The sequence below is a fragment of the Spinacia oleracea genome, chromosome 6 (assembly GCF_020520425.1).
Source record: "Spinacia oleracea cultivar Varoflay chromosome 6, BTI_SOV_V1, whole genome shotgun sequence".
Taxonomy (NCBI): Eukaryota; Viridiplantae; Streptophyta; class Magnoliopsida; order Caryophyllales; family Amaranthaceae; genus Spinacia; species Spinacia oleracea.
Genome location: NC_079492.1, coordinates 78,528,633 through 78,542,480, shown reverse-complemented (window position 1 = coordinate 78,542,480; position 13,848 = coordinate 78,528,633). Strand labels below are relative to the sequence as shown.

Below are 13,848 nucleotides of genomic sequence, written 5' to 3'. Positions count from 1 at the left end.
ACTCACGCTCGAAACCTGCCGGTTTTGGAAAACCTGGCAGACAGGTTTTGGGAAAACCTGCCGGTTTTCCAAAATCTGGCAGGCAGGTTTTGAGCGCTTTTCCATCTTTAAATTCCAACATAGCTCTGCAGATAGCTTTATGTTATAATATTGGTCTTGTTGTGGGTACTGTCGTTAAGTTATTAGTTTCTCTATATTGTTGTGTTTTATGAAGAGTGCTCCATTGTCATAATTTATTAGAACTTGTGATTGTAAGTTTGTATAGTCGTTGTATATTTAAGTTCTAGTGGTAAGAATTGTGAGTGTACTCCTACGTATAAAGTATTTTAGTCTTGTAGGAAGCTTCAAGTTGAGAAGAAAATTCAGGTAACATTTTACATGTACCACGGGTACTCATGTATTTATTTATTACATTTCCATACAGTGCTAAAGAGACTCCTTGCAATTTCAAAATCCTTACATTTTGTAGTACAACGAAAACACTTTCCTCCATTTCTTGTTTTTCGTTGATATATTCCTAACTGCCTGCACTTTTTTGTTTGTTTTTTTTGGTTGAAAGGCTTTCAGCTACTTCATATTCATAATTAAAGACAAGATTTCCCAAGGGCTAATAAAATCTTTACAAACCAGTGACATAGAATATTGCTAAAGCAAAAGTGAAAGAGCCATTGGTTTTAGCACACTACTAGGCCGCTTGCACAATTAGCTTTATATTATAAGATGACAACGACATTTCTCCCTATTAGAGTATCAGATTCATTTTCTTCCATGCCTACACGACCGCGAAGTCTGCTTCTTGACTCGTCAGTTGCCATCTTCCTTGTAGCAAATGGATATACTCCCTGCATACAGTTTACATATCAGGCATCACTCAATTTCAATTTATACTGGTGTTTGGCCCGGGCGTTGCCCCAGGTTACTACGTTGAACATCATATTTTGTGGTATACATTGTGTAAAAAGTTGATGTATATAGTATATTATACAGTTGGATATTCCAAATTATATGTATTTATGTGCAATAAAGATCATATCTAATTGTTTGCTCAGGTGGTAAGATATTAATTTTTTGTTTGACATGTCCCAAGTTCGGATCTTATTGGAAGAAATTTTTGATGTATGTTATATGTGGTACATATTATTTGCTAAGAAGATGACGTGGTATGTTCTAGTGATTAGAGAGTACTAGTTTTTAACCTGTGCGATGCACGAATTTATTAATTAATTAAAAAAAATCAATTTTTCATGTAACAAATGAGTGAAGAATGAAAAATCATAATGTATAAACAAGAATAGAAGACGAGAATGGAATTTAAAATAAATGGTTCAATTGAAATTGGAATGCTACTTAATAAAAGTGAATGAAAAGCCTTGCTGAGAGAGGAAAAGGTGTCATATGGTTCTAAAAATTAGACAAAAAATAAAGAAAAAGGGGAGGATGACATGTGCCATGTAAATCATCATGTTCCAAATATTAGTATAGACTAGAGACTCTTTTTAATATATTACTAACGTATGGCCCGGGTGATGCCCCCCCCCCCCCCCCCCCCTCCCCCCTTTTTTTACATAGTCTGGCGATGCCCCCATTGCTTCCTTAAATAAATAAAATTCGAGATTCTTCTTCAACTCAATATTTGACCAAATACATGTAGCCCATATATTTGAAAAGATTCATTAACTTCATTAACTAAACATGTAGACTATGTCATTTATCATGCCATGTTTCAATTAGCTCATCTTACAATTTGTTTAATTATTTTCTAATCGAACTATATACTTCAAATTAATACACACCACATTAGATATATGCATGACATTTCTATATTTAATGCTTATGAGACTTATGATATGATGTTTAATTCATGGTTTTCTCAATGTTTTAATTGTTATTTTAATTCCAGTATAGTCCATTAGAAATAAAAGGTAACATATAGATTTAGTTGTTTTAGACTCAATGTTAATATGTATTTATAAATTATTGTGTATGGATAAACAATAATTAGTGGTTGGTTAAGATGGTAATGAGAGTTATTCTACATACTTGAGGTCTTGTGTTCAAATCTTATTGTATTGACTTCTGGTTGTCAATAACATCACATAATCTTGTTGAGTAGATGAAATGGCACATATACTTTTTTCGCGACAACTTTTAATATAGTAGTATAGATATGCAAGATATCAATATTGTTATAATCTTGTTGACTTCTACTTCATTTCAATGCATGTTTGCAATATATCAAGAGCTACAGCCTATAGAGGAGTGACGTGACACATAGGAGGTGTCGTGCCATCTCCGTTTCACATGTCTCTCAATGAGTCTTGGAAGGATATTGATTATATACCAAGAAACAATTAACGGAGTCATATAGAGAAAGGAGCAGCTATAGAGTGCAAATGAGACGAGACTTTCAATAGGCTACTCGACCCTGGTTAAAGCTCGTGTATGTTCGTTTATTTAATAAATTAGCTTTTGAGCCCGTTTAAAGAATGGGCGGTTGTACAGTGATTATTTAGTCTATCTTTTTAAATTCTAATTTTATTGAGGTTGTGATTTTAGAGTGAATTATGATTTAAATAGAGGTAAATTTTGAAAGTTCAAAGAATACATAAATTAATAGTGTATTAATATCGATTGTTAATCGGGAAGATGAAGTGAAGAATATTGAATGAATAGATTGTATGAGGAAGATGGAGTGAAACAGGCAATTGGAGTTGTATAATATATCAAACAACAAAGAAAAAATAAAATAAAAAGAAAATTGTTAGAGGAAAGAATGGATGACACGTGTCATCTAATCAAATGTGTTGACACATGTTATCTAATCAAATGTGGTTTTCCTTTTTAAATACTAGGTATAGAGGTATAGATGAGTCGAGCTTGAACAACTTTTAGAACTCGTTTAATGAACGAACTTGAACATAAACATAAGTATGCTCGTTCATTTATGTTCACTAACAACTCGTTTATTTATGTTAATGAACAAGCTCGTCTATTTATGTTCATAATCAAATTTTCCATACATAATTGTTTTATTATGGATAAATATCGTATTTTGACTTTAACATCCAAAAAATATATCATAGAATAAAAATATTTTTGATTTTAAATAGCTAAATTAGTGCACAGTCTAAATATAATTATATTTTCTAATGGTTAAATTCTAAAGCGCAAAACTCATTCTTTATAAAAAAAAACAACTAGTTTATGAACTCGACTCGATTAATAAACGAAACATTCACGAATACTACATCTCTTAAGAGATAGGTTGTAAGTTCAGGCTTGGGGTCGAGCTCACCTAAATTAAATGAACATAAACATGAACAAGGTAGTACTTGGCTCGACTCGACTCGACTCGTTTGCACCCTTAAATATGGCATCATTAAAAGAACATAAGTATTAAACAAATTCTAAAGAACATATCTATTACGTACTCTGAAATATTCACTACGTTATGATTTAACCTTTTAAAAAAAATTAAAGAGAAACTAAAAGAAAATACTAACCTTTTCTCTCCATACTGGAAAAATGGCAAATTTTTCAAAATTCAAGTTCAATGGATCAAGATTATAAAGATTTTTTTTTTTTTGTTGATGAATTTGTTCGAGTGTAGAAGGTATATTTTAAAAGAATTGGTGACAAATTTGTATTTGGATAATTTATTGATTTTTTCATGTTTTATGAAATCAGTTGTTTGAATTTCAAGAAGTTGATAAACTATTTAGTGAGGAAAGAGAAAGTAAACTACTCTTTTTTGTGTCTAAGGTACTGTATGTTCGACTTATTTTGACTTATTTCAGACAAAATAAGTTACGTTCAGTTCAGTTCAGATAAGTTCAGATAATCTAAGTTCATCAAAAAAAAAGTTTTTCCAGGCATTGTCACACAAATATAAGTTTAGTTCAAACAAAATAAGTTTTTTTCAGATAAAATAAATTCAGTTAAGTTCGGACCAGTTCAGATAAGTTCAGATAATAAGTTCAGTCAAAATAAGTCCAATAGAATGGGGCCTAAATAGTTTTTTTAAGTTTACTCTGTTGTTCTTTTCTTGGTTATTTTTCAATTTCAACACATTTTTTTCTCTATTTATTGAGGAGAGAGAAAGTAAAAGTTTTTGTTCCTTTTTTCTATTTTAGTTTTAATAATTGTCTTGTTCTTTCAAGTCTGGTTTGTTGTTATTTCGTTTCGTGTTCTTTTTGTTGTTTATTGAGAAGATAGAAAATAAATTATCTTGATCCCTTTTTTTTTGTGCGTTCCTTTTTAATTTTCCTTACTTTTTCTTTTGTTTTATGTTCTTTTCGCTTTTGTTTTTTATGGTTTTTTAGTTTTGCCTTTTGTTATTTAATACAGTATTTGTGTTTTAATCCACTTACAGGATGAGCAAGGTGCAAGTAGGTGTAGGATCCGCATGTTGATATTTTTTGGCACGCGTTTGGATATAAGAGAAATAATTAAAGGATTCATCAATTAAATGAGGGTTGATCCATCTCCATGACTAAACAGTGATTCCTAGATTACAAATATTGCAGTACCACTTCTAGGGTGTGCATAATTGGACTCGAACCTGAATCCGGTCCCGAACCGGCCCGTAATTGTTCGATCCAGTCGGGACCGGTGGATTCCGATCTGGACATCGGACAAAGAAAACAGGGGTATACTCGTACAAATTATTGGGAAGAGTCAACACTTTAATTTGCTCCAACTTCCCATGTTGTACAACCTGATATCGATAGCCTCTACTACTCCCTAACTCCCGTCCCTTTTCTTTTCTCTCCTAATTTTAGATCTCCTTTCCCCTTCCTCTCTCATTCCCCTTCTTTCTATCTCCTCTCTATCTTTCCTCAATAGAATCTTATGTTACTCTAGTTAGTTACTCACACCACAAATCAATGTATACTTTGTCCCATCAAATGCTTCCTGGCATCTTCCTCTCGTCGCCTTGTCCATGCTCCGGCCATCGCCAATGTATATATAGATCTCGAAAGAACGGGGGCTTCATCATGACATATCTATAGATCTTTTCATTTCCCATTCTATTTCCTTTATTATTTTTTATTTTTATTTTGTTTCGTAAATTTGAATTTTGTTATTTTTGGTGAATGATGTGAAGTGTGGAACCTGATAACGAAACTAAGGGAAGTGCAACGTAGACGTTGGGACGTTACTCAGTCTCTAGCATGCATGGACCAAGATATAATGTAGTTTTTTTGGCTAGGACTGGTTAGCAGCATCTTTTAGTATATTTTGGTAGATCAGGGTAGTAGTTTTCCTTTTGTTGTATATAGGTGAGATGTAAGTTTTTGGAGTAGATGCCCCTTTTTTAATCGACATGTTTCAGGCTACGGACAATAATATATGTTCGTCTATTTTGCGTAAAAAAGATGTGAAGTTTGGCATAGAGGAAGCAGGGAATAAAATATATATTTTAAAAAATAAGAGCAAATAGGTCTATCGGTCAAAATCGGAAACGGTTTGGACCGGTCTCGGACACACAAATTTGTAGATTTCGGATCAGGTCAGTTCTTGTTTCGGTCCGGACAGGCCTGTCCGAACTTGGAATGGTGCATAGTCCTAACCACTTCTGTTTCCACGTGGTGGTTGTGGGTGGCACTGCGACCTCAAAGTTTTTTTTTTTTTTTACCTTCCCTTTTATACGTTAAAACCTTTTCCTGCATATGCTTATAGTTGTTGCTGAAAAGAACTGAGAAAGACATATTTGTTATAAAGAATACTATGCATGCAAGTTCTAGATCCAAGCTGAGAGTTTTCTTGTAAGGGCTTGTCGATTGCTCCTGCAGTACATTGTTGATATGCATGTAAAGCTCGAGAACCCGTGTTTGGTTTTTTTCTGGAAGAACCCGACACATATAACGGCTAAGTTGTATCAAGGTATATAGTAGATACTTTTGAAGGTGGTGAGACAAGAGCATCCAGTGTAGGGCAGAGGGTCATTTTTCCACCATCTTTCCTCGAGGGACTCATGATATGAAGCAACGTTATCTAAATGCAATAACACTTGTACAACGCTTTGGTGAGTTTGATTTGTATATAACGGTGACATGCAATCCTAATTGGCCAACAATCAGATAAGAATTGGCACCAGGTGAAAAGGCGTAAAACAGGCCGGAGTTGGTTGCACGGATTTTTCGTGCTAAGCTTGTTGCCTTGAAAAAAAAACAAAGACATATATATTTTTTGAGAGGTAGCTGCACTGATATATGTTGTTGAGTTCCAAAAGCGGTGTACATCTTTCACATGTGCACATGCTTCTCATACTAAGATTTCACTTGTTCTGCTATGTCAAATCCTACACTCTATACTATGTTTCTAACATAGAGATGTGAATATGTGGAAAGCATGTTCCACAAGCATATTTGCGTAGCTAGAGTAAAATGGAACATCCGAAAAGAAATCAATTAAGCTTAAACTACGAAGTCTTTGTGCTTAATTGATTTAGAAATATTTTCTCTAAAAGAGTATATCATCAAGTTGATGTCTCGTAGAATAACAATTACTCATTTGTTAAGATAAGTATGGAAAATATTATGGGAATATATTATGAGAATATATTGTGAGAGTAGGATTGTTTCCTAATCTAGGCACCCCTACGTAATATATATACTTCACAGTATCAATAATATGGGCAAGCAATTCAAAGCCTAAAATATATTTCTCATGGTATCGGAGAATTAAAGCTCAAAAACCTACTCACCCATGCCCAGCAATGAAGCGCTGCCCCCTCCTCCATAAAAAATCGAACCAAATTCACCTTTTTTTCTCGGATGGCAAGACAGACTAGGTGACTTCATAACACCCACAAGACTTAACCTTCACAACTATGATGATTGGGCCATGGACGTCCAAATAGCACTTTAAGCGCTTGAATGTCACCATCACCGAACCTTCACCTCCATGCACTTCCTCAGATTGGACAGCCATAAATGCTATGCGCGTTTCGCGGATTATTAACACCATTGAACCTGAGGTAAAGTCCAACATCTCAAATTTTAGGGAGGCAAAACGGTTATGGGATCCCTTAAAACAGAGATTTGCAACCACAAACGGTCCTAGGATACAACAATTAAAGTCCTCTATAGCTAAGTGTGAGCAGACTAAAACCATGTCAGTGTCTATTTATTATGGCAAGCTAAATGCTTTGTGGGAGGCTCTTGATATTCACGAACCTTTGATTTCTTGTTCATGTTGTTCCAAGTGCACTGCAGGTGGTATTCATGAAGTTCGTCGTGCACAATCTAAATTACATGAGCTTTTAATGGGCTTGTATTCTGATTATTATGCTACTTTGCGCACTAACATCATGTCCCAAGATCCTCTACCTTCTCTTGACCGTGCATATCAATTGGTAACTCAAGACGAACATGTGCGCACGGATAAGAACGAGCAAGATGTAAAAATGATTGATGTGGTTGGTTTTTCGGTTCACGTAAGCATGGGACGGGGACGTGGTAGAACTGACCGTCCTGTGTGCACCCAATGCATGAAAATTGGACATGAGGCTTCTTCATGTTGGGAAAACTTGGTCTACACTCATTGCAAAAAGACATGCCATGATGTTAGCAAGTGCTACGAGCTAGTTGGTTATCCGGATACTTGGCACGATGCTGCCCGTTTTGATGGAGGTGCAGCAAAGGGAACTAGGTAATCTGGGGCTAGTCATGGCCGCGGGAATACTTGGGCTAATGCAGCTGTAGCTGGCAGCAGTGTCGTAGGTAGCAACAGCTCGAATAAAGGTTGTGGCTCCATATTATTTTCCAGCGAACAATGGAAGGTGCTTGTAGGTTTATTCGGTAATGTAAAGGTTTTGGATGGCCGCTTAAATGGTAAGTTTGATGATAATTTATGGATAACCGATATCGGGGCATCAAATCATGTTACTGGGAAACGGGAGTGGTTGTTTGACACTCATGATTTTGAATGTCCAGTTGGCTTACAACGGCGAGATTTAAGTTGCAACGTTGGAAGGAAGTGTGCGGTTGTCGGACAAAATCACGCTAACTCATGTTCTTTATGTCCCTCAATTTAGTTGCAATTTACTTTCTGTCTCGCAACTTAATGATAATTTACAATGTATTGTCCAATTTGATTCTTATATGTGTGCTATACAGGACCAAACGAAGGAGGTGATTTCTACGAGAATTAGGAGAGAAGGACTTTATTACTTTGGAAAAACTGAATCGGTGCAACATGTGTCTGTGGCTGAATCAACATCGGATTTGGATTTGTGGCACAAATGGATGGGGCATCCTTCAGAGAAAGTGGTGAAGTTGCTTCCTCCTCTTTGTAGCTTTCAGGGCAGTTTAAAAAAAGCATGTGAGGTCTTCTTTCGTGCAAAACACCCTAGGACAAATTTAATTTAAGTGAGAATAAGGCGACTCGGATTTCTAAGAAAATACATTGTGATTTATGGGGTTCTTACAGACATGTTTCTTCTTTTGGAGCTAGTTATTTTTTGACAATTGTGGATGATTATTCTCGTGCCGTGTGGATTTATTTATTGCTTAATAAAACAGAAGTTTTCACATGTTCATGTCTTTTATTGATATGAATGAAAGATAATTTTCTCGGCAAATAAAGGTTGTTCAGAGTGATTATGGCACGAAATTTAACTGCTTGTTTGATTATTTTAAAGCCCGGGAATTTTATTCCAAACTTCTTGTGTAGGTACCCCACAACAAATGGGAGGGTAGAGAGGAAACATAAACACACTTTGAATGTTGGTAAAGCATTAAGATTTCAAGCTAAATTTCCTATTTATTTTTGGGGTGAATGTGTTCTAGCAGCTGCAGATTTAATCAATCGTACACCCTCTCCTTTGTTGCATAATAAAACCCCTTTTGACATCCTGTTTAACAAACCACCTTTATTTGACGTCATTCGTACCTTCGGGTGTTTGGCTTTCGCTCATAATTAAAAAAAAACCAATGGTGACAAGTTTGAGAGTCGTAGTAGAAAATGTGTGTTTTTGGGTATCCGTTTGGTAAAAAAGGGTGGAAATTATTCGATCTTGATACAAAGGAATTCTTCGTTTCCCCAGATGTGAAATTTTTTGAAGAAGTGTTTCCGTTTCATAGTCCTGATGATGTAAATATTGTGATAGGTAATCATTTTGATAACAATATTGAGATTCACAAAGATTTCGGAGATATTGGAGATTGTGTTGAAATTGGGGATGGTATTGCAAATAATGAGCAGGCTGATTGCGTGGATAATGAACATGTTGATCCACTGAACTCAGCCATTGCTAATGAAAATAATGAGCCCATTACAAATGACACTAATGAGCCTATTGCAGAGGCACAGGCCCACGAAGAGCACCCCTCTCCTCTCTTAGCAGGTCGGACCCCTTAGCAGGCCTACACGCCATCTTCCTCATCTGATCAGGCCTCGCCAGATCCGTCTCTTGTCTCAAGCCCACACGCTTCCCCTGCAGTGGGTCAGGCCGAAAATCATATGGGTCGTGGGTGTCGTGATAAATTTCCATTAGTTCTAATGCGAGATTTTGTGACACATACAGTTTTTGCTCAAAGTTCGTCTAACCCACTCCGTCTCCAAGTGACTCATCAGGTACTCCATATCCCTTAGCACACTATATTAATTGTGAAAATTTTTCTGTAAATTATCGTAAGTTCCTTGCAGCTATTATATCTTGTAAGGACCCAAAATCCATCAAGGAGGCAATGCAAAGTGGTGCTTGGAGAAAATCAATGCAGGAAGAAATACAAGCCTTGGAAGATAATGGCACGTGGACTTTGGAGCCTCTCCCTCCAGGTAAACGTGCTTTGGGTAGTCAATGGGTATTTCGCACCAAATATTTTTCAAGTGGTGATATTGAACGACTAAAGTCCAGATTAGTCGTTTTAGGAAACCATCAACAAGAAGGTATTGATTACAACAAAACTTTTGCGCCAGTTGCAAAAATGACTATTGTTCGTGCTTTTCTTGCTATTGCAGCTTCCAAAAATTGGGAGCTTCATCAGATGAACGTGCATAATGTGTTCTTGCATGGTGATCTCGAGGAAGAAGTATATATGAAGCTCCCTCCCGGATTTGAGAGTTCAGATCCGAAACTAATCTGTCGACTGCGCAAATCTTTGTATAGTCTGAAACAGGCTCCTAGGTGTTGGTTCGCGAAATTGGTCACGACATTGAAAGGGTACGATTTCTTGCAATCATATTCCGATTACTCTCTTTTCACTTTCAGCAAAGGCGTCACTCAACTTAATGTTCTTGTCTATGTTGATGATCTCATTATCTCTTGAATGATTCCGTTGTGATTAATACGTTCAAAGCTTATCTTAGTGATTGTTTTAAGATGAAGGTTCTTGGTTATCTCAAATATTTTTTGGGCATTGAAGTTCCCCGTAGCTCCTCCGGATTGTTCTTGTGTCAACGAAAGTATACTCTTGATATTATTTCTAAGCCAGGGTTGTTATGTGCTAAGCCATGTGGGTTTCCCATTGAGCATAACCACAGACTTAGGCTTGCAGACGGTGAGTTACTCACGGACTCAAAGGCTTACCGACGCCTTGTTGGCCGTTTGATATATCTCGCGGTCACTCGTCTGGATTTGGCCTATTATATTGTCTCAATTTATGCAAGCCCCTCGCATTGAACATTGGGAAGTTGCGCTACGAGTTGTTCGCTACTTGAAGGGTACACAGGGCCAAGGGATCCTTCTACGTGTCGATATCGACCTGTCCCTAGCAGGATGGTATGATTCTGATTGGGCTGCATGCCCTATTACTCGTCGCTCTCTCACATGTTGGCTAGTGTTTCTTGGCCAATCACCCGTCTCTTGTGTTGTTCCTGGTTTTGGTTGATGATACACACTGCAAACTTCCTGATTGATATTGTTAAGTGTTGACAGTTAAATGGTCGAGTTCCTATGAGGAACTAGGAATAGCTGCTGGAGTTCCTGGGTTGGATACAGTAAAGGCTAAAGCACCAAGGGTCAACAAAATAGAAACAAATCCACCTGCAATCATGTGATCCTCAAATACACAAAGACAATTGCAGTTTCTATACTGGAGTTCCCCTAGCTACTAAAAGGAACTCGTCACTGTTCCAGAGATGGAACAATTGAAGCTTCTGAGTTGTAAGCTCCAAGAAAGGGAAAACATAAATATCTAGGTAGTTTATTTCTCTTAGATTTTATGTAAAAATATTAATGTGCAAAAAGGTATACAAGTAACACGGGAACTCAACATTACTTGGCATATTTATCAAAATTCCGGAATCAAAGTTTTAAAGGAAATTATTTTGTCAAAATTAATATCTATTCCTGCTTAATAAAAATCTGATTTTTCTAAGTATTTATTTCCTAAATAAAGCAGTTTAAACACTCCTAAAACTTCTCCTATTATTTTGATAAATTTACAAACTGTTTTGAAGGAAAACTGAGGAGATTGACTTAGTCTAAACCACGACCAGTGATTGAGGAAGTTAAGGGAGAAGTGGTCTTCCCTTGTTCCTCAAGTCAAGGGACGTGGAAACCTAAGATTATGTTAGTTGGCAGTTAAGTCTTTGAAGGAAACAAACCCTAAGGATAAAACTCTATAAAAGGGCAAATATATTTTCTGGAAAAATACACAAACATTCTAAGAGTTTTTGCTTTCCTAAAAACGTATTATCAAAGATTTTCTAAAAGCAGTTTGTGTCCTAGTCAATTCAGAGTTCCTAAGTTCCTTATATACAAAAGAATTATTAATATCTAGAGGTTTTCTAAACACGAATTGTATTTTCTGATTAGAGAGGATAGAGTTATCCTGTTTAGACTTAGAGTTTAAGTTTGAGAGAAAGAAAAGAAGAAAGAGTTGTAATCTGAGTAGATTACTGTGAGGAACACAAGTTTGAGAGGAACTTGTGTTAGAGTGTTATTGTAATCGAGGCATTGCCATAATAAAAAGGAATTCTCTTCTTGATTAGTGTCAAGAAGTTTTCACAATTGTCATTTCTGTCTTTCCTATTCTCAGATCCTTTATAATTTTCTAAGTTCCGCAAGAAACTTTATCAAAGTTCCAATTACAATTCACCACCCCTCTTGTGTGTGTTCCTACTGGAATATCAATTGGTATCAGAGCCAGTACTCACTAAAAACACAGGGAACCCTGTTTGAGTCAAGTTCCTGATAGTATGAGCTCACAAGAGAAATTGGAAGAAGGCTACTCCACGCAAAGGCCATCTATGTTCAATGGCAAGTTCTACTCATACTGGAAGAACATAATGGAGATATTCATCAAAGCGGAAAATTACCAAGTTTGGCGTGTAATTGAAGTTGGAGACTTTGAGGTAACAAAGACCAATGTTGAAAACGAGGTAGTTCCTAAACCAATGTCTGAATTCTCCAAAGAAGACTTCGATAAATATGAGATGAATGTTATGGCTGTCAAAATCTTGCATTGCGGACTTGGACCCCATGAACACAATAGGGTCATGGGGTGCAAGAACGCAAAACAGATTTGGGAATTACTACAAGTAACCCACGAAGGAACTAATGAAGTTAAGCGTTCCAAAATTGACCTTTTGATGTCTAAATATGAAAGATTTGAAATGCTTCCAAAAGAAACTATTCAAGAAATGTTCACTAGATTTACTAACATAACCAATGAATTAGTTTCTCTTGGTAGAATCATTCCCACAGATGAACAGGTAAGAAAAATACTAAGGAGCATGCCACAAGATGATCGTTGGAGAACAAAGGTCACTGCACTGTTTGAGACCAAGGACTTTACCAAGTTCAACATTGAACAACTTGTTGGTTCCTTGATGACACATGAATTGCATCTTGGAGCTGTTGTTCCTGAGAGCTCTAGAAACCGAGAACTTGCTCTAAAAGCTGAGGAACTCGACGAATCTGAGCCAGATGAAGAAGAGGCTGCCATGCTGGTTAGAAGAATGAGAAAGCTCTACAGGAACTTCAAACCAGGGAACCAGAAAGGAAGGAACTTTGCTAAGAAAATTACTAGTTCCAAAACTGAGCAAGGTTGCTCCAAATGCGGAGAAACTGATCATCAAATTCGTGAATGCCCTCTGTGGGAAAACGACAAAGCCAGAGGAAAAGGAAAGGAACAGGTCAAGGAACGCTACAACAATTCCACCTTCAACAGGCCAAACTTCAAGAAGGCTATGATAGCTGCATGGGGCGAAGCAACAGACTCAGAAGACGATGAGAATGAAGAAACTGCAAATCTTTGCCTCATGGCAAGAACAGATGGAACTGAACGAGTTCCATCAGAAGAAGTAAGTTCCTCCACTCTTCAATGTCTTTCAAAGTCAAAACTAATTGAACTATTACTTGAAACTATAGATGATTACAAAAAGCTAAGTATGCTAAAAGCGCAAAGTGATAGAGCCTTGGAACTCAGTAAAGACCACATAAATTATCTGAACAATATTAGATCTGATGTTCAAGTCAGGTTCTTTGAATTGCTAGATAGAAATACCACCATTAATGAGTCATTCGAGAAAGTTAGAAATGAAAACATCCTTCTATAAGTGCAACTCAGTCAATATAAGATGTTTAATCTAAGTTTAGACCCTACAAAATCCTTGGAGATTAACATGGGAGTTTTTAATGTCGACCTAGAAAGATTAAACAAAGATCTGATCACCATAAAGGAACAGAAAGAGAAACTAGAAAGGGAACTAGCCATGGCCAGGGCACAGAAACAACCACTTAAAGTTCCTCCTAAGTGGATTGAGAACACTCAATCTAAGAGAACAGAAGGTTTAGGTTTTAACCATAAAACTAGTCATAAGAAAAAGTATGTGGAACTCCCAAGTGTGAAAGTCTGTTTCTCTTGTGGAAGTGGAAGTCATGTAAATACTGAT

At 36.5% G+C, this 13,848-nt stretch overlaps 2 protein-coding genes across 3 annotated transcripts in view; one reads left to right on the top strand and one right to left on the bottom strand.

Moving 5' to 3' along the window:
• Window positions 1-352: 352 nt before the first annotated feature.
• The window catches only part of LOC110793770 (protein NLP6), a 32,181-nt gene continuing 18,685 nt past the window's right edge, over window positions 353-13,848 (bottom strand). For both annotated transcript variants that reach the window (XM_021998665.2, XM_021998666.2), the window contains exon 9: window positions 353-842. The gene's annotated coding sequence lies outside the window, so the exon portion shown is untranslated. The remainder of the gene's footprint in view (window positions 843-13,848) is intronic.
• LOC130463288 (uncharacterized mitochondrial protein AtMg00810-like) lies at window positions 10,331-11,007 on the top strand. Its single transcript, XM_056832377.1, has 3 exons — window positions 10,331-10,508; window positions 10,618-10,779; window positions 10,886-11,007. The coding sequence occupies exons 1-3, from the start codon at window positions 10,331-10,333 to the stop codon at window positions 11,005-11,007; spliced, it is 462 nt and encodes a 153-aa protein (XP_056688355.1).